Source organism: Danio rerio, chromosome 12 (genome assembly GCF_052040795.2).
Source record: "Danio rerio strain M-AB ecotype USA chromosome 12, GRCz13ab, whole genome shotgun sequence".
NCBI classification, from domain to species: domain Eukaryota; kingdom Metazoa; phylum Chordata; class Actinopteri; order Cypriniformes; family Danionidae; genus Danio; species Danio rerio.
This window is the reverse complement of record NC_141032.1, coordinates 9,455,924-9,482,117: the sequence shown is the minus strand read 5'-3', so window position 1 is coordinate 9,482,117 and position 26,194 is coordinate 9,455,924. Positions and strand designations below refer to the sequence as shown.

General features: G+C 36.6%; 1 protein-coding gene and 1 long non-coding RNA gene across 8 annotated transcripts in view; both read right to left on the bottom strand.

The window, feature by feature from the left end:
* LOC147834393 (uncharacterized) overlaps positions 1-26,194 on the bottom strand; it is a 529,770-nt gene that overhangs the window by 58,877 nt on the left and 444,699 nt on the right. For 3 of the 6 annotated variants that reach the window (XR_015503834.1, XR_015503839.1, XR_015503835.1), the window contains exons 2-3: positions 2,952-3,164; positions 457-534 (exon numbers count right to left, since the gene is read on the bottom strand). This is a non-coding gene — a long non-coding RNA (uncharacterized LOC147834393). Of the gene's footprint in view, positions 1-456; positions 535-2,951; positions 3,165-6,172; positions 6,303-26,194 lie in introns of those variants that run through there. The other 3 variants (XR_015503838.1, XR_015503837.1, XR_015503836.1) reach the window with 2 other exon arrangements.
* reep3b (receptor accessory protein 3b) overlaps positions 13,655-26,194 on the bottom strand; it is a 56,068-nt gene continuing 43,528 nt past the window's right edge. The window contains exons 5-7 of one of the 2 annotated variants that reach the window (XM_087274744.1): positions 23,840-23,975; positions 18,386-18,522; positions 13,655-14,495 (exon numbers count right to left, since the gene is read on the bottom strand). In XM_087274744.1, coding sequence (XP_087130870.1) covers positions 14,415-14,495; positions 18,386-18,522; positions 23,840-23,975 — 354 coding nt within the window. In that variant the 3' untranslated portion in view covers positions 13,655-14,414. 2 annotated transcript variants of the gene reach the window in all.

Genomic DNA, 26,194 nt, shown 5'->3' with positions numbered 1-26,194 from the left:
TAACCATTGACTTCCATAGTATGAAAGAAAATGGAAGTCAATGGTTACTGATTTCAACGTTTTCAAAACACAGGGTGATTCAAAAAGAATACCACAACTTTCAAATTGATGTGACTCTGGGGGGGGGGGGTTATATTGAACATTTATGAACTTGTTTTCTACTAAAAAAAAAACTTGTAAATACTCTTCACATTTATTATTTACCCAATGTCCCACCATGTTTCTTTGATCAAATACAGATTTTTAAAGTTTTTTTTTTTTAATCACCCTGTATCTTCTCTTGCATTCAACACATAAACTTGAGTCCTGTATGATGCAATAAGAGACTAAAACTGCCTTGATTTTTCAGTCACGGCATCATCAAAATATCCATTTGTTTGTTGTGAATATGCGCCCTCTAGTGGTGAAAATTACATACTGTGCCTTTAAGACATGACTGTTTATTAGGATACTCACCAGGACCAGGAACGTGGACATGATTTAGTGTGTTTCCATCTATCCAAGTCCAAGCAGATGTGAAAGAAAACTCAGTCTCTGTTTTGGATGAAAACAAATACATAAATATCAATGCAGTGCTTTTGAGAATCCAAAAAGGGACACATATTGATAAATACTGTTATCATAGCTGCTTTGACATTAGGTTATGACTGAATTTTCTCTTGTTACGGTTCTAAAATAGTTTGATAACTAGCAGGAAATGTGACATCACCACATTGAAATGGTCTATTTAACTTAGTATGGCACAAATAAGTACAGTAAAAAAGTACAACTGAATTTGACATTTAAGAAATATGAGCATGAAAGAACTGTCTTTTTAAGGACACATTAGAAACCTTTTATTTTTTTATTAAAATTATATTTTCTTCAAGTTTTTTTGATATGCTTTAAAGGTTTAAAGAACCCTAATAAGTAGGACTGCACGATGTTGGAAAAATCTGATATAGACTGGGGTGATCAAGTCTTTTTCTCTGCAGTGCATCAGTATAAAATAAAATAAATTACAACAAGTGTATATAAATACGACAGAGCAAAAATAAAAGTTAAATGAGCGGTGCTTTTTGGTTTTCTGGGGAGTCTAACAGTATTAAAATATGAAAACTGAACAATCAAGCATAAAAAACATGGTCATAAATAATTGTATGCAATAAAACTAAGATAATATTCAATAATATCTTTAAATCTTTGATAAATCATCTAATCTTGCGATGTGACTATTGCGGATAGAGACATTGTGATATCAAGGCTCAAACAATTTATTGTTCAGCCTAGTGCTTCATTAAATATGAAATGTGAACATTCCTCTTTGCAGTACCTCTCAAGCTTTATCAGGTTGGATGGGACGCAACAGTGTACAGCCATTTTCAGATCTCTCCAGAAAAGTTCAATAGGATTTAGATCTGGGCTCTGGCTGGGCCACTCAAGGACATTCACCAAGTTGTTGTGAAGCCACTCCATTGATATTTTGGCGTTGTGCTTTGGGTCATTGTCCTGCTGGAGGATGAACCGTCACCCCAGTCTGAGGTCAAGAGCACTCTGAAGCAGGTTTTCATTCAGGATGTCTCTGTACATTGCTGCATTCATCTTTCCCTCTATCCTGACTAGTCTTCCAGTTCCTGCTGCTGAAAAACATCTCCACAGCATGATGTTGCCACCACCATGCTTCATTGTAGGGATGGCATTAGCCTGGTGATGAGCGGTGCCTGGTTTTCTCCAAACGTAACGCCTGGCATTCACTCCAAAGAGTTCAGTTTAGTCACATAGGACCAGAGAATTTTCTTTCTTATGGTCTGAGAGTCCTTCAGATGCCTTTTGGCAAATTTCAGGCGGGGAGTGGCTTCCGTCTGCCTACTTTACCATACAGGCCTGATTGGTGGATTGCTGCACAGATGGTTGTCCTTCTGTAAGGTTCTCCTCTCTCCACAGAGGAACGCTGGAGCTCACATAGAGTGACCATCGGGTTATTGATCACCTCCCCGACTAAGGCCCATCTCCCCCGATCACCCAGCTCTAGGAAGAGTCCTGGCGGTTCCAAACATCTTTAACTTACAGATGATGGAGGCCACTGCGCTTATTGGAACTTTCAGAGCAGCAGAAATGTTTCTGTAACCTTCCCCAGCCTTGTGCCCCCAGACAATTTCTTTGTCTTTATGGTTGGTTTGTGCGTTGACATGCACTGTCAACCCTGGGACCTTATATAGACAGGTGTATGCCTTTTCAAATCATGTCCAATCAACTGAAATTACACAGGTGAACTCCAATTAAGCTGCTGAAACATCTCAAGAATAATCAGTGGAAACAGAATGTACCTGGGCTCAATTTAGAGCTTCAAGGCAATACTTATGTACATGTGATGTTTCAGTTTTTTTTTTAATATATACATTTGCAACCATTAATAAAAAAAAAATTTACATTGTCATTATGGGGTATTGTGTGTAGAATTTTGAGGAAATAAATGAATTTAATCTATTTTGGAATAAGCCTGTTACATAATTACAGTGGTTACAGGTTTCCAACAGTCTTCAAAATGTCTTCTTTGGTGTTTAAAGGGATAATTCACCCCAAAAAAGAAGAAAATTCTGTCATCCTTTACTCACCCTTCACTTGTTCCAAGCCTGTTTGAGTTTATTACTTCTGTTGAACACACAAGAAGATATTTTGATGAAAGTTGAAAACCGGTAACCATTGACTTTAATAGTGTTTGTATTTCCAACTAAGAATGTCATTGGTTTTAAGTTTCTTCAAAATATCTTCTTTTCTGTTCAACATTTATAAAGGTTTATAATTACTTGAGGGCAAGTAAGGTAGTAATGTATTATTTCATTTTAGGGTGAACTGTTTCTTTAACCGAAGAAAGAAACTCAAACAGGTTTGGATCAAGTAAAGGGTAAGCCCATTTTTTGGAGGGTGAACTGTCCCTTTAAGAATACTTTTTTTCACAAGAAGGGAATTACCTGTGCTGCCTGTTATCTCCATAGAGCAGCACTGTATGATTCCATAGCAGAACATGAAGAGCCAGCAGGGGCCGCCTGACCTCTCACTAATCGTGGAGTCAAATCCTGGTCAAACCCCGAGGGACAGCCGTGACGGAGGAGGCCGGCCTGACTCCATACATGTGTTTGGAGCCGTGATTAAGCATTCCAGGAATGTGGTAAGAAAATAAGCAGCTTTGATTGAAAACAAACAAACAAACAAAAGATTATTCATGTAATCTGACTCGGGCTAAGCGAGGACGTTCGCTCACATGGAAAACATTAATGTTGCTTTAATGGTGTTTGCTGTCAATATGGTTTTCTGTTGTTAATTGGCTGCAAGGAGGGTGTCATAATTTTGCATGCAAAAGCTAGAATTAAGTTACTTATGCTAATTTTTATGTTTTATTATGTGACATAAAATACGTCAGATTTTACTACAGAAGCTGTCAGGAACATTAAACATCAATCTGGACAGGTAATCTTATATACTCATTATTTTTTTAGCAGGAAGTACAAATTCTGTCATCATTTACTCAGCCTTGACTTGTTCCAAACTATTTTCGAGTTTTTTTGTTCTGTTGAATTATTGAAAATGTTGTAAACCTGTCACCACTGACTTCCAAAGTAGGAAAAACAAACACTATGGAAGTCATTGGTTACAAGTTTCCAACATTCTTCAAAATACCTTCTTTTGTGTTCAATAGAAATTAATCTAGCAGGTCATGGGAGAGTTTATGATGGCAGAATTCTCAGTTTTGGCCGAACTTTCACTTGATGTTGAAGTCGCGGAAACCTGATGTTCATTTACTAACCAACGCTTAGCTTTTAACAACGATATTATAATATTCAATCATATAAATATTTAAAATTATGATATAACAATATAATATGGTGTAATATAATATATAATATATACAAAATATGATTCATATAATTCATATGATTTCTGCAATAACCCAGAGGGCAATGAAAAATGATATTTTGGGCTTCTATGAGGGAACCAGGGTGATACAAAACGGTTGGCCTACAAAACAAACCAAGTCTGTGATGGGCATATTTATGTATATATTTATTTACTTTATAGGTAATTCTACAACTATGGGCACTTTTATGTCCTTTGATCGTATATCCAAAAATAAATAATTTTGTTTAAATTTCTCTTTCTTTGTCAAACTAACAGTAAAACTTACTTAAAACATTTTTACTACCTTTCCATTATCTATTTTTGTCATATTATTCAACTGCCTTATAGGTGTCAAAATCACTGTTTTCACCTTGTCGCACACCCAGAGTTTTAAACTTGAAAACATTGAAAAAAAACCATTTTAAAATATTATTTATCTGGTATCTATTAATGTATCTTAATTAAGCACTAGTGAAATAATTTAAATATTTTATAGCTATTAATGTGAGACTATTATCAATATAAATTTTTAATACAAAATATAGCTGTCGCACAGTATCAGTGTTAATTCCACCACAACACTGTAATGTCGCTTGGAAAAAGTTTGTGTGAAAGATTATTGAGGTGGTTTCTATGAAAATGAATAGTGACATCTGAGAACTTGTTCAAGATGGAGGGAATTTACATTTTTATTGACAACACTTGAAGAAAAATCAAGGTAAATATTGCTTGATAAGGAAATACATTTATTCAACGTCATTTCCAAACATGTTGTACCTTCAAAGGTGTTTTTAAAAACCAAACAAAATTAAGGTAAATAAGAGTGTTTTGTATACATGAAAGGCTGGTCAATTCAAGGCTAATCGGTGAAGCTATTTTTTTCACAATAAACTGTCGAAATGTCATTTCCATCACCTTAAATACTTTTTAAAAATATTTTAAAAGTTCTCATCACACATTAAAAGTGTTTTTACAATGTAAAAGATCATGCTCTATTTAATATATACATTCAGTTTATTTATTTTTTATAAACTCTTAAAAAATTAATATTACATTTTGGAGTAAATTTAACATTTTTATTTCATTGACAAATGCATAATAATTATTATATATATATATTGTGGAAAGATTGGTTAAACTAGATACAAAAAATGATCTCAGACAATGTTTGACTGGCATAATTTATTTCATTTTGAAATAAAAGCTGTATATTGAGATGTGGTGGAATTGACATTTGTTCAGTTCACGATGGAAAAAAATGTTTCTCTTCCTATTTAAGTTTGTTCTCTTACAGATCTTAAAACTAGACAAATTGTTTAAACTTATGAGGCTGTTACATTAATTTTGAACAAGTTTTTTTCCTCAATTTCACAAGGCTAAAAGTGCCCGTAGTTGAAGAATAGTCGTTATATCAAGTTGTTAGATTAGACTATTATTTCAACTTTCCATCTTTTATCTAATAATAACCCTGCTGAAAAAAAACAAGCTGGCTAGCTGGTTATAGCTGGTCGACCAGCCTAATTTAAGAGGGATTTCCAAGCCATTCCCAGCCTGGAATTAACTGGTTAGGCTGTGAGATGACCAGCTAAGACCAGCTTGGCCAGCCTAGGCAGGCTGGTAGACCAACCAAAACTAGCTATGTCCATCTTAAACCAGCTAAAACCAGCCAACTTAGCCTATTTAAGCGTTTTTTGTTTTGTTTTGTTTTGTTTTGTTTGTTTTTTCTTTTTTTTTTTTTTGGTTTGTTTTAGCAGGGAATCCCAAAGATGTTTTAATACAATATAAATCAATGGCCAAAATAAAGGCAATGGGTGGTCCATGCCAGCTGGAAAAAGATTATTATTTTTTCTAAAGTAAAATAAAAAGTAATATAATTTAATGGTTTATGTGGAGATAAAAGAAATTTTGGTTTTGGTTTTAATAAAATATGTAATAGCTCGTATGAATCTCTGCTGGTGACATGTAAAAACCATTCAATCGTGCAACAGGTCTCAAATCAGAATCTAATACATTAAAATTGAATAATACATTAAAATATGACTGTTTGGTATTTATTATGAAAATTATTAAGAGTTTATTTTGTTTTGTTTTATCTCACCATGAAGATTTGTGTCCGACTAACGTTAAAACGGAAGTTGCTGTAAGTGAAAATTTCGTAAATTAACTTTCAGCATTTACATTGTGTGTACATGAGGTGAACATTCAGACAATAAAATACACGTCCTCACGCGACATTAAAACTTAATACTTTCTAAAAACCTAAAGTTTTTAACGATAAAAATGTTAAAAAGCTCACCTTTTGTGTTTCACAGAGGAAATAAAGACATGTTATATTCTTAAGACCGACGTGAAGGTGAAAATGATGGCAGAATTTACAATTTGCTTTAAGCCCGGGATCACTTTCTACTCTTATAGCAACATCGTGTGGCCATATAATATAATGCAACTCCTAATAGATGTGTTAGGCCTGGAGTGGAGTATGAATGGGGTAATGGACAACATTTGACATCTATAGAGCCACTGTTAGCTGATAAAACGATATGGCACTCACAAAGAAAGCCAGAAAAATTACTACACTAAATTTGTTCCCGGAGCTCTTGAACACTCTCAATACAACAGATACAGTCAACCACAGTGACTGATGGCAGTTTGGAGGGAAGCAGTCATCTTTTAGCTTGGTTTGGAATTAAACATTTTAAATATATTTTAAATATAAATACTGCTATGGTCAATATTTTTAGGCCCCTTTGACAAAACCACTGTAGTCCAATAACTTGCCTAGTTAACCCAATTAAGCCTTTATATAGACATTTAAGCTAAAAATCAGTAAAATATTATGTACTGTCTTCATGGCAAAGACAAAACACGTATTAATTATAACAACTACTGTGCTTTTTATAATTCAATATATTTTTTTAAATTGACCTTTTTATTTTTTGTATGCTTTATGAATGGACTTATAAATACTAAAGGCTTTTAAAACTAGTTTAGAACAATTAATTTAGTCATATATGCAGAAAGACCACATAAAAATGAGCGCTAATTAACTTAACTGATATCAAAATGATGACGCTGACGAATAAAGTAGAGATTTTTAAGTAACTGATGAGTTAATAAACTGTATATTGGACAATAGCTTGTATAATGTAAATACAATTGTTGTGCCTGTAAAACCTTGGTAAATCACTAGCCGGTTGGGTTAAACAAAGTCTGACATCTAGTGGACGACTTACGTCATAACAGTGTTTTTTATTGATTGATTAAACAGGGGAGTATAGAACTATACATAAAACAGTACACAAGGGAATTAACAACAAAAATTAATCATGTACATTAAGTTTTTTTTTCCAGCAGTTGGGATGTCTTAATAGCTTTGGTATTACTCTGTGTAGAAGAGAGGGAATCATAAACAATTTTTAGATCGATGAAAAATAGTTTGCAATTTGTTACAGTCAGCATACACTTTGTTTTGGGGATGCGACACTTTCCAAATAAAATAAGAATTTTTGCTATTTTGTCAATTTTCAATAATGCATAAATAAAACCATTTTATCAGTTACATTGATAGATTTATAAAACACTTTAAAAAGTAGTAATGAAACTTGGGACCAAAACTGTTTTGTGTAACTGCAACTGAAAAATAAATGAAGGAATGTTTCCGGTTCCATTTTACAAAAACAACACAAGGGTGAAAAATTTTCCTTAAAATTACTAATAAAACCATTGCATGGATAATATCTATAATATTTTAAAAAGTGTTTATTTTACTTTATTAGGAATTATGTATTTTGTAATATCTGACCAGATTTTTGGGGAAAAAAAGGAATGAAGGGAATGCTTGTTTCCATTTAACTATTGCTATTTAAGGAACACTTTTATCTGCAGTTAGGATTTTCCTGATATAATTGTTATTACATTTTTTATCCATGATAGAAAGGCCATTAATGGTAAGCTCTGGAAGAGAGCCAGATACATGGTTATATATTTTTGCGGTTTATAAAGGTGAAGTAATTTTGGGGAGATACAATGACCAAATCTTTTGTATTCATTTAAACTAATTTTTAAACCAATAGTGTTAATAAATTCATTGTAATTATATAAGTCCCCTGCATGATTTACAGTTTTTCTCAGTCGCTTTGGTGCATTTCTGCACAAATTTCTCAAAACAATTAGTACAAACTGCAAAACCTATGATAACCTGCTGCAAAAGCACGTCACATGCTCAAAATGGATAGTTTATTCTTTAAAAGCAAGTATTCATGTCAATCAATGTGTCAGTATCATCAAGATGAAAAGTCCTGACACCAATGTTTATGATCAAGATCGTCTAATGGCTTTGTCATGTTTTCATTATGAGTTTACTCTGTACATTTTTTTCCATGCAAAACAATCAGATTTGGGTGACACTTCCTGAAAAGCCTCTAGACAGCACTAGATACTATTTGCACAGCAACTTGAAAACTACAGTAAAGTTAGACATCACTGCATTTAGTGAGGTATCTGAGTACAAGACACTGAATGTGTTTGTTTTATATGTTTACTGCATTTGCTCGTTGCAATTTTACAGTTTTTCTCAGTCGCTTTGGTGCATTTCTCACAACACTAGTGCATTTCTGCACAACAGTTAATGCATTTCTCAAAACAATTAGTACAAACTGCAAAACCTAGTTGATAACCTGCAAAAGCACGTCACTTGCTCAAAATGGATAGTTCATTCCTCAAAAACAAGTATTCTTGTCAATCAAAGTGTCGGTGTCATCAAAAAGAAAAGTCATGACATCATCGTTTCTGAACAAATTAGTCAAATGGCTTTGTCATGTTTTCATTATGAGTTTACTCTGTACATTTTTTCAATGCAAAAAATTTTGATGACACTTCCTGAAAATGCTTAAGACAGCACTAGATACTTTTTGCCTAGTCATTTAAAAACTACTGTAAAGTTAGATACCTCACTAAATGCAGAGATGTCTGAGTACAAGACACTGAATATATATGTTTCACATTTTACTGCATTTGCTCTTTACATTTGTAATTTATTCACAGCATTGTGCAAAATATTAAATACACCCATATTTACAACAAACATAAACTTCCTTTGGGTAGAGCTGTGCACAACTGTATACGATATTGCAGTACATATTAGAACTGAACCTACAACACACACAGGGCTGTAAATCATTCATCATTGTTTCATTTTTAAGACATTTTCAGGGAAAAAACTTTTTTTTTTTTCTAAAATTTGCTTGACAGATATTGACAAGTACAGTAGTTCAACATTTTTTTTATGTAATGACTCAAATAATAAAATGAGGACTATTAGTTTTATATGGAATGACTATTCGGCATTCACAAGATTAGTTCATTTTGACTGACATGACAGATGCAAATGATAATGTTATAAATAGCAGAGAGTTGTATGAAAGCAATTGATGCATGTCCAAAAGGATTTGCAATTTGTTAGAAGGAATGAGAAACTGCTACTATGATGTGCACAAATGACGAACTGTTTTGAGAAATGCATTAACTGTTGTGCAAATGAAAATAGTGTAGTGAGAAATGCACAAAAGCGACTTAGAAAAACTGTAATTTATTCACAGCATTGTGCAGAAGAATAAACACACCCACATTTACAACAAACATATACTTTCTTTGGGTAGAGCTGTGCACAAGTGTACACAATATTGCAGAATTGGAACTGAACCTACAACATACACAGGTCTGTAAATCATTCATGAAATTGTTAAATTTTTAAGACATTTTCAGGAAAATAAAGATTTAATTTTTTTTTAAATAAAATTTTCTTGACATTTTGACAACTATAGTTCAACATTTTTGTATGTATTGACTCAAGTAATGAGGACTATTAGTTTTATATGGAATGACTATTCAGCATTCACAAGATTAGTTCATTTTGACTGACATGACATAAGCAAATGACAAAAAAAAGCAATTAATGCATGTCTAAAAGCATTTGCAATTTGTTGGATGGAATGAGAAACTGCTACTAGGATGTGCACAAATGACGAACTGTTTTGAGAAATGCATTAACTGTTGTGCAAATGTAAATAGTGTTGTGAGAAATGCACCAAAGCCACTGAGAAAAACTGTAATAGGTCTGTAACAAAAATGAATCCTTTTTTAACATAATCGTTCCAAAATATGGACTTGTTTTTGAATAAAATATACTGGTTGTTGCAGATAATACATGAGTGGGGGGGAGTTTTGCTTATAAATCAGTTTCCATGTATTCAAGGCTGGTTAATGAAAATTGGACATCTTTATAGGAAATTTACAACACTTAAAATCCTCACAAGTTAGTAAAAAGTGGAGACCACCACATTTTAAAAGATAAAATTAGGGATAACAGTGTTTAACATTTGTATTATCAGAATCAGAATCAGTTTTATTGCCAAGTGTGCTTCACACACACAAGGAATGTTTTGGCTACAGAAGCTTCCAGTGTACATAAAGTGTCAACAAAAAAATAAATATGAGAAAAAAAGATGATAAACATTAAATAGAGATGCAGTTAGTCAAAATATCTGGATGTTGACTTGTATGTACAGATTTGTTATAAATACACAAATGCGAATGTAGAGAGTATTCCATTGTATATTGATATAAAGTGCTGTGTACAAGAGCGTAGGAGAAATTATTGCATATATTTATTGCACAGTTGGGGGATATTTAACTGTTCATGAGGTAGATGGCCTGAGGAACGAAACTTTTCCTGTGTCTGGCTGTTTTTGTGCTTGGTGCTCTGAAGCGCCGACCAGACGGTAACAGTTCGAACAGGTAGTGTGCTGGGTGCGAGGTGTCCAGAGTGATTTTGCAAGTCCTTTTGCTCACGCTGGAAGAGTACAGTTCTTGAAGTGTAGGAAGTGTCGAGCCAGTGATTTGTTCAGCAGTCTGGACTATTCGCTGTAGTCTACGGAGCTCAGTTAAATGCAGCTAAGACAAACCAGACGGTGATTGAAGTGCAGAGGATGGATTGGATGACAGCTGAGTAGAACTGCACGAGCAGCTCCTGTGGCAGGTTAAACTTCAGGCTTTCTTCACGATAGAGTGTATGAATGTTGTTATTATTTGGGTAAAGCCTAGAAGAGATTGAGCTGCGATTGGAAGTTAACGATAATTTATATTATGCAACAATACAATTACTGTACCACAGTAATTACTGTTTATATTATTTGCTTCAATAACATATTAGAGTCACGAACTTTAAGCATTAAGTAGCCTACACATGAGCTCCTGGATGGAAGAAATATCATATGATAAGATAATGAAGGTGTAATGAAGTGTGTTTGATGGATGCTTCAGAAATCTTCTCTCCTCTGCGGTCTCCTCTTCTGCTCTGGATCTGAAAACCCTTCATTAACAGTCACAAGAGCGCACATTTTTCCACAAGAGCAACGCAACATCTGTCCTGAACTAATGCCTGTCCTGCTTGAGGATATATGAGAGTCAGATGTCTGCGCACACCTACTCATTCATTATTAATATATGTCATCAGTCAGTGTCATCTTAAACAACTTCAACAAGTAGGCTAGTATGCTGAATTGTACAAATTTACCAAACACATGTACAGTGAGGGGTTGTTTTTCCTCAGCTGAAACCGGGGCTTTAGTCAAGGGGAAGGAAATCATGAACAGTTCCAAATACCAGTCAAAACTGTAAACCTTTAGGCTTCTGCAAGGAATCTTTTAGCAAGGCAACAACCCAAAGCACACATCTAAATCAACATTCATTCATTCATTCATTTTCTTGTCGGCTTAGTCCCTTTATTAATCCGGGGTCACCACAGCGGAATGAACCGCCAACTTATCCAGCAAGTTTTTACGCAGCGGATGCCCTTCCAGCCACAACCCATCACTAGGAAACCTATACACACTCATTCACACACACTCATACACTATAAACAATTTAGCCTACCCGATTTACCTGTACTACATGTCTTTGGACTGTGGGGGAAACCGGAGCACCCGGAGGAAACCCACGCGAAGGCAGGGAGAACATGCAAACTCCACACAGAAACGCCAACTGAGCCGAGGTTCGAACCAGCGACCTACTTAAAGCTGATTTATACTTCTAGGTCAAACACCGGCGTATGCTACGGCGCTGACGCATAGCCCTTCGCCGTGGCCATCGCCGTCACTGACGTGCACCTCTCAAAAAATGTAACTACACGTCGCAACGACGCGTAGCGTAAGCTCTGTGATTGGTTGGCTTGGTAGCGCTGACGCGTCTGGGCGGGACCGAGAGCCGCGCGAGCGATTGTTTACAAGTGTGGAGTACCGTGAAGGAGCTCCGGATGGAAAGTTTTGTTTTGTGTTTACCTCATAGTTAAAGTTGTTGCACGTCCGCCGGTTCCTGCCTCAAAATGAGCGAGTTTAAGTCACTTGTACATCCCGGAAGTGTTCAGGAAATGCAAAAAAGTAGCGAAGAAACTCGACACAGAGGAACATTTACACCTCACTGCCCACTAGCGTTTCGGAAGTGTTAATGCAGACCAACAGAGACAGCGCGCAGAAGTATAAATGCACAGCCACGCGCGTTGCCTGCGCCGTGGGTTACGCCGGTCACCTTATGCAGGAGTTTAAATCAGGCTTAACTGTGAGGCGACAGCACTACCTACTGCACCACTGCCTCGCCTCTAAATCAACAATTGAAGAAGATTTTTGTTTCGTAATGGCCCAGCCAGAGCCCAGACCTGAATCCAATTGATAATCTGTGGAGGGATCTGAAGAGAGCTGTGCAGAGGAGAAGCCCCCGAAATCTGACAGATTTGGAGCAAGAAAAATGGGCAAATATCAACAAATTCAACATGTGCCATGCATGACAGATAGACGCACACCCTAAAGCAGGTCGCACACCAGAAACTCCGCAAGGTGCCGTGAAATGTAGCGCACATGACAGTTTAAAGTATCACACACCAGACGCGCACATTCGTATGATATTTAACATGAAACTAATCAGATGGCGCTCTGTGGCGCGGCTGAAATATGAACAATTCAATTCAATTCAGCTTTATTTGTATAGCGCTTTTACAGTGTAGATTGTTTTAAAGCAGCTTCACATAAATGAACAGCGTCCTGAGTCGTGACTGGGCGCCGGTGTGTGTACCCTGATTGAAACCTATGGCTAGAATCACAAAATGCATGGTGCTGCGTGGCGCTGAGCAGCGCGTCGCCGAGCGGCGCTTCTGGTGTGTGACCAGCTAACTGTACGTTTACACTGAATGCGGCACACTGAATATTGTCTGTTCATGATTTCCTCCCCCTTGACTAAGGCCCCGGTTTCAGCTGAAAAAAAAAAACAACCCCAAATGACTAGGGGTATGGTGTTCTTTTGGTAATGGGGAGTGTTGTTTTTTCACCAATCATACCTTTAGGAATTCGAAATGTTTAACCTTTGTTCAAGCAGACCAGAACACCTTTTCCCACATGCTCATGGGAGATTTTGAATGTGTTGGCCTTGATGTTTTCCTTTGTATCTTCCAAGATATATGAAGAATTCAGGAGATTTTTGGCCATCTATCCATCCAACCCATCCGTCTATCTATCTGAACATCAGTCTGTCTATGCATCTTTCACACCATCTTTCTGTTCGTTCATCCATCAAATTATTAACCTAATAATAATTAGGTTAAAAATTAATAATAATGCACCTATTAGTGCACCTAATGGGCACTAAATATAAAATATTGACATGTTTTCCTGCTAATCAATATAATAAATAATACTTGTTTATGTAATAAAGAAACAAAAACAATCAAATACATAAGACTCATCACAACATTCTGTCTTTATTCATATTATTGCATGTATTTTAAATGACACATCCAGTCACACGACAGCACAGCATCACCTGCACACACACTCTCACACACACAGCAGAGGTGTTTCATTAATGTAGACATTCTCCCAAATAAAGAACATTCTGCGCTGAGACCAGACGTGAAGGACTTACATCGAGGATTTAAAGAATGTGCAAAAGGAGTTTCTTTAAACCCACATACCTTCAACAATAAAGAAAACATTGGATTTGTTTTAACAAAATGGAATTAAAGCATCTTAACATTACCGCAAACACTGCCTTTTGTTCTCTTTGGTCATTTCTCCATCACTGATAAGAGACACTTTTGGTCTGATGCTGACAAATCATTTTCAAGTTTAAGAATCAGTCTACAGCTGTAAAACTATTTAAAACACATCATCTAAAAGGCAGCAAAAGATTCATGAAAACAGAAATATAAAACCCACATCCAAAAGGAGGACACACTTCTAAAATACTGAAGCTAAAGGCATCTGGATAATCTAAACCAGACAAATAAAGCCATGCATAACAAACAAATTCACCCATCAGTCAAACCCCATACTCTAGCGCAAGATGCTCAATGTATGTACACAACTGCTGGTAATAAATAGAACTGCTGGTATATTCATGGAAAAACTTGGGAAATAGAGTCCACAGCCCTTGCGAAGAGAGGTGAATACCCTGATAAAGTGGACACACCTTCCCACACATCAGTAGTCAGTTCAGCTCTCCATGTTGGAGTAAGTCGTGGCGTTGATGCCTGGTCTTTTTCTCCCTTTGATCTTCAAAGATCCATATCGTGCCTGTGGTTGGAGAATGACAAGCATATGGAAGCATAATTAAAATCATATATGGAGAAAATCAAAAAGAATAGCAAGAATCGGTTATAATCTTTAGGCTATATGATTGGGTGAGGACTGTAACGAGTAATCAATCAAAACAGAATGGTGAAATTTCATCGCAATGTCATCTGTCACAATCAGCAGCGATCCAGCTTCTGCAGAACGCTGGTAAACATGCAGATCGTGTAGCAGACTACAAATCTGCCAGCAAAAGAAATACATATTCAGTCATGCACCACTCACACACCAGGGGCCTCATGTATCAACGCTGCGTACGCACAAAAACTTTGCGTACGCCAGGTTTCACGCTCAGAATCGCTCACGTTTGGATTTACTAACAATGAACTGAACGTGGGAATGTGCGCAGCTTCACGCCAGCTTTCTGGCTGGCGTACGCACATTTTTTGTGCGTGTCTGTTTTATTTCCATTGGCGACTCCTAGAGGCAGTTGTGTTAAATTCCTCTCTACAAAGTGTCTGAGCCTTCCAATGGCAGCTGTATGAGACGGGTTCATCTAGTAGGTATGTAAGGTTTCCATACCATACAGTTGACAAGCTAAACATTAAAGCACAATTTGCAGCGGTCGCCTGTTTACCCAATGTAATCTGAGCTATCTACTGCACGCAGATTGCTATAAAGACACTATCTGAAGATGAATTTGCATGCGTGAATCAGAAACATTTCCATTCAATAAATGTGCAAATAAAATATGATGCACAAACTTATTGATGATTCCTACTTGTCTTTCTCGTGATAAATAGTGGGCAAAATCTAATATGTAGCGGGGAAAAAAAAGAAGAAAGAGTTCATCAGACGCTGGATTCGAGCCGAGTTTATGCTTGAACGTGTCCATACATGATCACATGTGCCTTACGAGGTGCGCCACAGAGACTGATAAGGGTATTGCAACATTTTACAGATATAAACCACACTATTTCCTTTTTTAATGCACTCAGTACAATGTTCAGACCCAACTGTTAACCGCATCAGTTAAACTCTCCCACTCTATTTTTTTCTTTTGTTGTTAATTCCGGAGAACAAACTTGCAAATAACACCGCTTTTCTCCGGTCTACCTCCGAAAGCAGCACCTCCATTTCACATTCTGTTCAAAGTTTCTCTTTTTGCATGATTTTGTCATTGCTTTTTCGTTGGGTTTTGCCATTAGCATAGTCATTAGCATATTCATACGGGGGAGGAGGCAGGGAGGGGTTTTGTGCTCGTGCATGTTGCGCTCAGTTTCACGTTCATTCAGATGTACAAAAGAATATGCATGAGATTCGGCGTACGCAGTGTTTCATACATCTGAATTTTTTTCTGCGTACGCACATTTACAGCTTTGTGCGTACGCAATGTTTTAGTAAGATTTCCATGCAAGTCTTCGTACATGAGGCCCCTGGTCTAGATCCATAGATATCGCATACCTACCCTGAACATGCATCAATTGCGCCGTCACATTTGTACAGTGCTCCCAGCACAAAAGTCATTCAACCACACTAGTCAAGACAGTGTGCCACCGTGAAGATGCTTGACTTTAGCGCTATGTGGGTGTAGCAATGAGCAAGCAAAGAAAACAACGCACACAGACAGAACATTTCATAGGTAAGATTTGGTTTTGTACGTTTCTGTTTGTTACGAACTTTTGTGCTAAATATTGATAATGCAGTCACTTACTGCATTGACCATAAGGTAACGTAGCACCAACTCACACTTAATACCAGGTTTACGCTAGTTGTGTTGAATAAAATAAGCAAACAATGCAAATGAAATATGATAAGAAATGCTGAGCTGCCATAAACTTGTATTATTGTCAGCTAAGTGAACGAGTCATTATTAATGGAGATTCATTCACAAACGAATCACTCCCTCTGTTAGAATGAGAAGTGAAAGCAGGAGAGGACATGTGTTTCAGAACACGGATTAGATCAAATTTAACAGGGAGGGTGGACAGTACATTTCCATCCACAATAACACACGCTCTGTCAGCAATGCCCACGCGCTCATTTATCCATCAATGTAGAAAAGTAATGTAAAATGATCATTTTCGTTATTTAAAAAAAAAAAAAAATCCATAATGACCATCAGGAAAACTCCTGATCATAGATATATGTGTATATCTCTGGCTCTACATGGTCACAGTCCTCGACTACAGCTTGGTCCTGCCTTCATTTCAAAGGAGCATTACCCTGTAATGTTAGGCCGATAGACGATGCCATCATCCATCGCCAATGGCCGAAAGACACCACGATGCTGAGCAGGCATCGCAATACTCTGCCCCGCCTCCGCTGCAAATCCACTCGCGAAAAATACACATTTCATCTTTCATTTCTGGGGAGCCCTCCTTCACAGTACCACTAAAAACCCACATCACAGGACGTGACCACACACACAGGCATAGAGACACACACACTGTCATGTGCTCGAGACAGTGGGTCCAGGCAGTCAGCGGGTTAGTAGACTGGTTCAATCTTTCGCTTTCATGCTTTTACTTAGTAATTTTATTGAAAAGAAAACTTCAGAAACTATGGGCTGGTTTTTGTTGGTTGTGCACCTTTTTTTACCAACCAAGTTTGTCAACGCTATTATAACAACACCGATCTGCCTAATCACGAGTCCCGTGGAAAAAGTGATTGACAGGTGATAATTATGTTTGTAACTTATCTTTGTGTGTAACTATGTGTGTAACTTATCGGGTCAGGCAGTTAAAACGGTAGGCTACAAATAATTAATTTGTTATGAACGATGCCATCGTCCATCGCAATGTTTCATATTAGACATCGTACGATGCCATTTTGGTCGACATCGCCCAACCCTACTACCATGTACAAAAATGGCGGCTCTATTGAAGCATTTATTCAAATAGACAATAACAGGGTCGATGACATCTAAATGTAAATATCTGTGGCCTAGATCTCCATGATTGCAAACAGACACAGGTGAAGCTGTTCAGGACTAATTACACAGATTATATATACACCTCTCAAACACACACTTGCAGGAGTGTGGATCGAAATGCAGGTTTATTAACAGGATGGTCAGGCAAGCAACTGTCGCCACAAGAGCAAACAGATGTATACAGGCAAGCCCGAATCATGGTCGATAAACAGGTAGATAGTCAAAAAGGCAGGCAGGAATAAACAAACAAAACAAAGCAAGGTTCAAACACGGAAGGCAAGGCAAGGAAAATGTGTCGTAATGTTCACTAACAGTACAACAAGACTCAGCAACATGTGTGTGTTTGAGAGGTGAACTAGACATAGTGCTGGTTTCATACTGATTACTTTATCAAACATTATTTGTTTTCAACATGCACTCGCTGCATTTAAAAGTAGACACTTTAAGCTTTCTATAGATATACATCTCATCCCTGTGTGTTTTGTTTTCGTGAGTTTCAGTATATTTTACTGACGAGTTTCTAAATATATTTCGCGGAGAGAGAAAAGAAAGAAGCACACACTTTGTTGTTATTGTGAGTGTACACAAAAAAGTAGACACCCAACAGATTCGATTGATGTATTGCTCTTATCTGTACTATCAAAACTGAAAGTGTAATTTAAGTTCTTTTTAGCGTTAGCAGAAGAAGAACGCAATTGCAGATCCCAGAGGGTAAAATCTGCTAAAATCAGAGTAACTAGAGAATTGTATTATTTCACTTCGTAAAATGTATTTTGGTCGAGCTGTTTTGTTTTTGTCTTTTAGAGTATCGAATTAGTGGAATGTATTATTTAATTATTTTATCTATGTGGGAAACAAATACACAGGACACAAATTAAGATTATTATTATTACTATTATTATTATTGTCTCAAAACAATGTTTATTAAATCAGTGCAAAGTGGATTTGGTAGACTTACATCTCTGCGGAGTTTTGAGCGAGTGACTTTAACACTCTGTGATCGTCGGAGTCCATGATGAGACACGGCTTCATCTTCTGAGAACACCGGCTTACTGTCGTCATCACTCCGGTCATCATCATCACCATGATAATACTCTACAAAAAAAACACACACACACAACAAGAAATAAAACAAGATCAAAAATGGCTGATTGTAAAACAATTTCATATGTTCAGTCATTTTCTTGTTTGCGTGATACCAAGTAATAAAGATAACAATACCTAAAACACAGATTTGTCTCTACTTGCATTTTAGCAAGTTAATCTCAACTTAGGGGTAATCTAGCTGGGTTCATACACACTAAATAACCTTTTTCTTTTTTTTTTTTTTTTTTTTTTTTTTGCAAATTGAGCAGCATATTTGATCATTTAAAAACATTATATCAACAGCCTCAACAAGCATGAAAAGCAACTGCCGACAAACTGGCAGAAAGACTCATGGATAATAGAAATTAATGTGCAACAACCTGAATCTTTAAATCTTTGATAGTCTGTGTGGTTTTCTCCTAACTTTTATTAGTGCATTACTATGTATGTATGGATGTATATATATACATGTATGTGTGTGTACAGATATGCATATGTATGGGCAGATACATATACACATGCATGTATATGTGTATTATTTTCTATAATATTATAGACTGTACATATTCCCTGTATTTATCATGTGTCTGTTTAAGATATGTGTATCTTATGTTTATATGTATGTATATATCTTCTGTTAGTTATTTGTCTTGATTGCAATGCTATTTGTGGGATGGCATGAACTTTGGCACTGCTACGGGATGGGGGAGGGTTGAGGAGTGGATCTTGTTTTGTTTATTGGAAAGAAAATTGTAAAGATGCTGTGACCACTCACATGTAAAATCAATAAAAATATAATCACAAAAAACATTATATCACATCACTGCACATAATAATCTGCTCAAGCATTTAAAGAGGAGCTATTATGCAAAAATAAAACTTATAAGGGGTTTTAACACAACTGTGTGGGAACAGTCTGTGAATATAGCCAGCTTCTATTGATAAAAATGTATTAAATATATATTTTTATAATCACACTTCATGAAAACAGTCTGGAAAAACACTTTGATTGAAATTCTCCTTCTTCCTTATATTGGTTACAATCTCTCCTTCATTAGCATAGAACAGTAGTCTTGATTTTGAATCTGCCACTATGCTGACACCCAGGCATTTGTAGCTCCGCCCCTTTTAAAAAGCAAGTTGAGAGCATAACCTCATTTAAATTTAAAGCAACAGTCGTTAAAACGGCACATTTTGGATCAAGGCCTAAAAGGGCAGTTTCAAAAAGTCATAAAAAATATTTGTTGGGTATTTTGAGCTAAAACTTCACTTACAGACTCTAGGGAGATCGGAGACTTAATTTACATCTTGTAAATAGGGCCATAATAGGTCCCTTTTTAATTGTGCATAATCATTTGTTTATTGCTCTGTAATTAGCACTGGTCTGCCCTGTCCACAAAATGATTCAACTTATTTTTGCCTCACGACTGACCAGTGCAGAACCGCTGATCTAGATTATTGAGAAGGGTGGGAATGTGATTTGGGCCGTGGAGAAAGGACAAGCGGGGGGGAAGAGAGAAAGAGAAAGAGCAGCTGCCGGGTTCAGGCCGCTCCTGGCACCATCACCTCTGGGCTCCCTGGGTAGCGCTGGGAGCTAGGCAGAGCCAGCCTGTGCCAGGACGCCCAACAGCATATCCAGCCAGAGCAGAGTCACGGCACACTCCATCACACGGATGATGCCACCAAAAGACAGGCCATAACAAGACCATACAGCACTCCACAAAACTGCAGGGTGAATTCTGTCCTCTGTATGAAGTACTCAGTTTCGCCATAAGGGGGCAGAATAGATATGGAGACCAGTGGCAAAGCTTTTCTTTGTTTGTTTCCACACCCACGTCTGTTTTCAATTACCGAAATATAACAACTTCCTTGGGATTTGTGAAAGTATGCAATTAATTTTCCTATTCTAGAACTATTCTAGTTCTGTTAAAACCTTGTGCAAGCCAAGCAGAAAGAGCTTTAAAAGCTGACATATATAAAGAAGCAGCTGGCAGGTCTTTGTTATTTTCTTTAGAGTGTTAGCTGCCGCAGTCAATGACATAAGGATAGAAATATTTTTAGAGGTGACATGAATAAAATTTGAGTTCAGATGCAAACCCCTCCAAATCCATCAAACTTCTTGTAAATGAACATTTTCTACCAATCTCCTCTGATTAGTGTCTGAAGTTTCATTTTATAGGTAATGATAAGGTTATTAGGTAGTAAATAAGAACCTGTTTTTAGACATTTTTGGTTTATATATATATATATATATATATATATATATATATATATATATATATATATATATATATATATATATATATATACCTACACAAACACACACATATACATATATATATATATATATATATATATATATATATATATATATATATATATATATATATACATACACACACACACACACACACACACACACACACACACACACACACACACACACACACACACACACACACACATACACATACATACATACATACATACATACATACATACATACATACATGGATGAAAAATGGATGGATTACCCAAACTGGTAATCCTGGTAATCTAGTAGCACACTGACATCTGCTGATTACAAGAGGGCATTGCAGATAAAAAAAGCATTAACAAAAATAAATAAATATTTAACATTTGTCAGGGTGGATGCATTTATTTATTTATTCATTCATTTATTTAGTGTGCATGATGTTATTGGACCTTAATTATTACAAAATTTCTTGTCAAATAAAAATTGTGAACATAACCTAACTTTGTCAAAATGTAAACAAATAATAATTATTTCTAACTTTTGGTTGTGTAAAAGCAAGTCTGTTAAAATCATTGCAGTACTCACAATGTTCCCTTAATTCATACTGCTAGCGCAACAATTGCGAACACATGCATTCAAAAGCACAGCTCTACTCAAATATCAGACCCCCCCCCTCCTTACCACTTGTATGAATATGACTGGCAGTGGAGCATAAAAATATACACAGGCGTGTTTTATATCATGCCTGTCATTCAAAGCTGACCTCTTGTTTCTTTGGAAAGAAAGCAAAGCCCCACATTAAAGGATGGGCGAATAAATAACACACTCGAGCCCCTCTCTTTATAGGCTACATCCCGTTTTTAAATTCAAACCGCAATTAGCAGCTCGTTTGATCAGTCGGGATCTTTCACCTTGGCTTTGAGCCTGTGGAAGGGAATGCCATTTTGGAAGAGCTGGCTTTCTGATGGCTTCATTGCAGACGAGATGAAAATGACCTGGATGCCGGCGGAATTTCAAACGCGGCGGGCGCATTAGCATACCGAGATAGAAGCACATTAGGTATTCTGCTCAGAGGCTCCCTGAGCTGTTTTTTCCTCTTCTTCATCTTCTCACAAAGCGGCACTAGACCTTTCATGCTAGGAACGTGCCACTATTACTTATTACCCTTCTGTGCTTGAGACAAACACCAAATCCATTCCATTTGCTCCAAAACCGGTTAGCGCGGCGGTGCTTTCCAGAAGCGTGTGAGATTTGGTTGAGATATCATTATGAAAGCTCTATGGCTTTACTCACGCTACTGAACATCTTTACAGATGCCTTCTCGGCTCCCGCTAGCTGGTTTGCTGGAACACAAAAGCTTTGTATGAAACCTCGACACGCTGCCTTCGCAGGCGATATAAAAGTGCACCCAAATTCTCTGTTTGCATAACGCACTGTCTACTAAGGTTTCATCTGGTTTATGAAGGCAGCGTTGGATGTATTCTTCACTCTCTATGATGTGCAAAGAGTCAGAGCGGCAGATGGCTGAAAGAATAAACATGGCGTCTGATAGAGCAGTTATTTCATAAACATCCATCGTTTCATCTTGTTATTGGCTTACTACTGGTTATGAAGCATTGTCATGATTAAATATTTGTGTGATTGCCTCTAAATCTCGCTTGAATTTGTTTGGAATCATTAGACGTGGAGTTACAACATGTTAAAAGTAGTGAATGATGGATTTTTTTTTTTTTATGTCAGATGATAACATTTTATAAAGTAAATAACATGCATAACAATGAAATAAAGCATGATGCAAAAACGTTTTTAAACATAAACACATGGGAAGTAAACAAATATATTAGTGCTGGGCTAAGATTAATCGTGAGGAATCACATCCAAAATAAAAGTTGTTTTTTTTAATAATATACTTTTGCGTATTGTGTATATTGATTATTTATATATATATATATATATATATATATATATATATATATATATATATATATATATATACACACACAGTCATGTATACATTTGAGAACATGTTTATTTATATTTATATATAGGTTTGTTTCTATGTAAATTCTATGAAATTCCAAAAATCTGTAGTCGTTCAGCCCCTAATACAGATATCCATACATATCTATCTATCCATCCATCCATCCATCCATCCATATATATATATATATATATATATATATATATATATAATGTAGCCATTTAAATGCAACAAAATTTCTGAGATCATGAAGAAGAGGAAAAAACTGTATACACAATTATTATGACATGAATGTCACAGCACAGCCAAAGAGCATAGAATCACCAAGAGGCGACATTCTAGTGCAATTTGGGAAACAGCCACTAGATTTTGGAAAGAAAACTCCAATAGAACAACAGCATATTATAAGTCTGTAAAATAAACTATTAAAAGTGCTGATGATTGTCATAGTAAGTGTTGTATTGTCGTCTTTCAGGTTGTATCTCAGCTTTCGCGACAGCAATAAGATCCAATGGACAGCCAACTGCTTTCACTCCAAAATGGCAGAATCTGGCACTGTTGCTGGGCGCTGCTGTTGCAATGAAACGTTCTATTGAGTGTCGCCTCTTGGTCATTCTAAGCTCTTTGGCACAGCATAGTTGGATAAAGGGACTGTTTACATCCAAATCTGCATTCTCACCACTGTCAAAATAAAAGCCCTGGTCATTATTTGGGTCAACCACTAATTAAACGCCACAGTGTTTTGTCATCTTGTTGCGTGTTTCTGTCACTTGCATTGTTTTATTTTATTTTTCAAATGTTTAAGTTGTTTTCTTTTAGTTATTTTTCTTGTATTTTTATTAACTTTTTTTTGTTTTTAGCTCGCAAATATGATTTCAACCTCAAAACTTTCATTTTTTTTTCTCCAATTAAGTATAATAACCCTGTCTGGAACAGCAGCTTCATAAAAAAAATGCCGTCTGTCAAGTTAGTGAATGAATAGGGAGAGCGAGGCATCTGCCTTCTGTTGTGGACACAGCTGAGAAACAACAGAGCGAAAGGAAACAAAGGATGGTGTGTTAATAATTAATCTGAGAGGTAACACTTACCAGCTCCATCGGGCTGGTCCATGATGGCTCTTCTGGCTGGGTTGGAGGCGTATGACGAATAGCCGTCGTCTTGTGGGATCTGGGTAAGGTCGTGCATGCTGAAGCTCCTTAGCTTCTCTGTGATGGCACCTTGACCCTGTAGAAACAAAACAGCCCTCGGTTACGATAAACATGTCAGAGCTGACAACACACAGACTGCATGAACATCCATGATGATACCATCACCACATGCATGCATGGATGAATAGGTGCTGAAAAGATTTGGCTCTGTTCCAAGTGACCTGTTACCTAGTAAACGACCCTGTCGAACCACCTCTGAAACAAATCAATCTCGTCGTGGGACTTTTTTAATTGCAGTAGGATTGGAATTAGCATCTCAGCAGTTCATTTTTAAATCAAACTTTAATGATTGGGTACAGAAACAAGGTGCTAATTTAGCTATGGTATTTGTATCACTTGTGTATGTATTCGAACTGAATAAGAATGCAGATTGGGGTGCTATTTAAATGTATAATGTGAATTGATATCAAAGGCACAGGAAGTAGGGGGTTGGGATTGTTTCTCTATATGAAAAATATCAATAGTTTACATCTTAATTTACTAAGCCAAAAACAATATAACTGTAGTTGGCGGTTTGTTGCACTGTGGCAAGTCCTGATGGATCAGGGACTAAGCCGAAGGAAAATAAATGAATAATATAACTGTAATTATTGTTAAACCTTGTAACTGTAGATATTTTTCTGTCTTCTAACTATAGAAATGATGTATGAGCAGCTCCCAAATGTGCTTTGAATTGTTTTTGCGCACAGTACTTTAATATATATGTAAACCAATAGTCAGCATTGGAAGCGAATCAAAATTGTTTTTCAAAATTGTCCAAGGACAAGGATGATTGTTCAATAGTTTTAGGAAAACTTTCATGAAAGGTGATGATCCAATTCAAATATTGACTATTGTACAAATTAGGGATGTTAGTAAGTAAATAATGTATATGTATATAGTGCATTTATCGTGTATGGCCATACACCCAAAGCACTTCACAACCATGGGGGGGGGTCTCTCCACACCACCACCAGTGTGCAGCATTGACTTGGATGATGCAACGGTAGCCACAGGACAACGGCGCCAGTGCGCTCAAGACACACTCAATACTTATTTTTCCTGCTGTATCTCAATAGAAATCCTTGCTATTGTTCACATAAATTGAGCCACATTCCTTCCACAAAGTAAAAGTGTGCTCTATTTATTGCTACACTATTAAAACGGCTGGTTTTCTTCTGTTAAATTGACCACAATATAGGCAGCTAAAATTAGTTGGTTTATTTAAAGGGCACCAAGGTTACCCCTTTTTTCAGATTTAATATGAGTCTTTTGTGTCTCCAGAATGTGTCTGTAAAGTTTCAGCTCAAAACACACATCGGATTTTTTATTATACCTTTTATAAGTTTCTATTTTATACATTATTGCACCAGGTGACGGTTTTGTAGTACTGCGCCTTTAAGGCTAGTTCTCCCCGCCCACCGTTTCTACGTGCCTTTTTGCGTGCCTTAATCTCCTCCCTCGGCTGCGTCAGACAACAACACAGACTTAAAAGAAGGAGATCTCACGTAGCGTTTGTGAGAAATACTACAGTAAGACAGAACTTTACTGATGAGTATTTGATGCATTTGTTGTGGAGTTGCAACGATGAGTCACAAACAATGTCGTTACAAAGTTCACGTGCACACACACAGATACAGACAGACAGACAGAGCATATTTAGCTTTGCACTGTTTTGCACGCAATTGTGACAGGATACACATTAATCTCCTCTGGTGAATGGATATCTGTTATGTTAATGTACAAAATAAACTTGATTTAACGTTCACAAACCGGGATTGAATCGTCTTCTTTTATAATTGACACGCGGCTGTGCTGATAAAGTAAATCTGAGGTAAATCATTGTAACTCATTATACACGTGCACTGTTTTAAAACATCTTAAACTTGTAAAACTCACTCTTGATCACATTTGATGATGATTGATGATCCTAGCAAACTGAACAGACCTTTTATTTCCGGTGGCTTTGCGCAGGTCCTGTCTTGTCGATATGATTATGCATGTGACTACCAGGACATGTTAATACGCAGCTGTCAATCAATTCAGTGGGCGGGAGGACTGCACTCCTACATCAAGTTGCGGTCGGTCCGTAAACCGCACCAATTGGTCCACTGTTTTTATGTTGTTAAATAAATAAAAAAAATAGGACTAGGTGTGTTTATATCACCCCAGTATGACGCTCTATACATTATACCTACACATATGTCTGTCCAAACAGCTTGAAAAGTAGATTTTTTACCATAGGTGCCCTTTAAT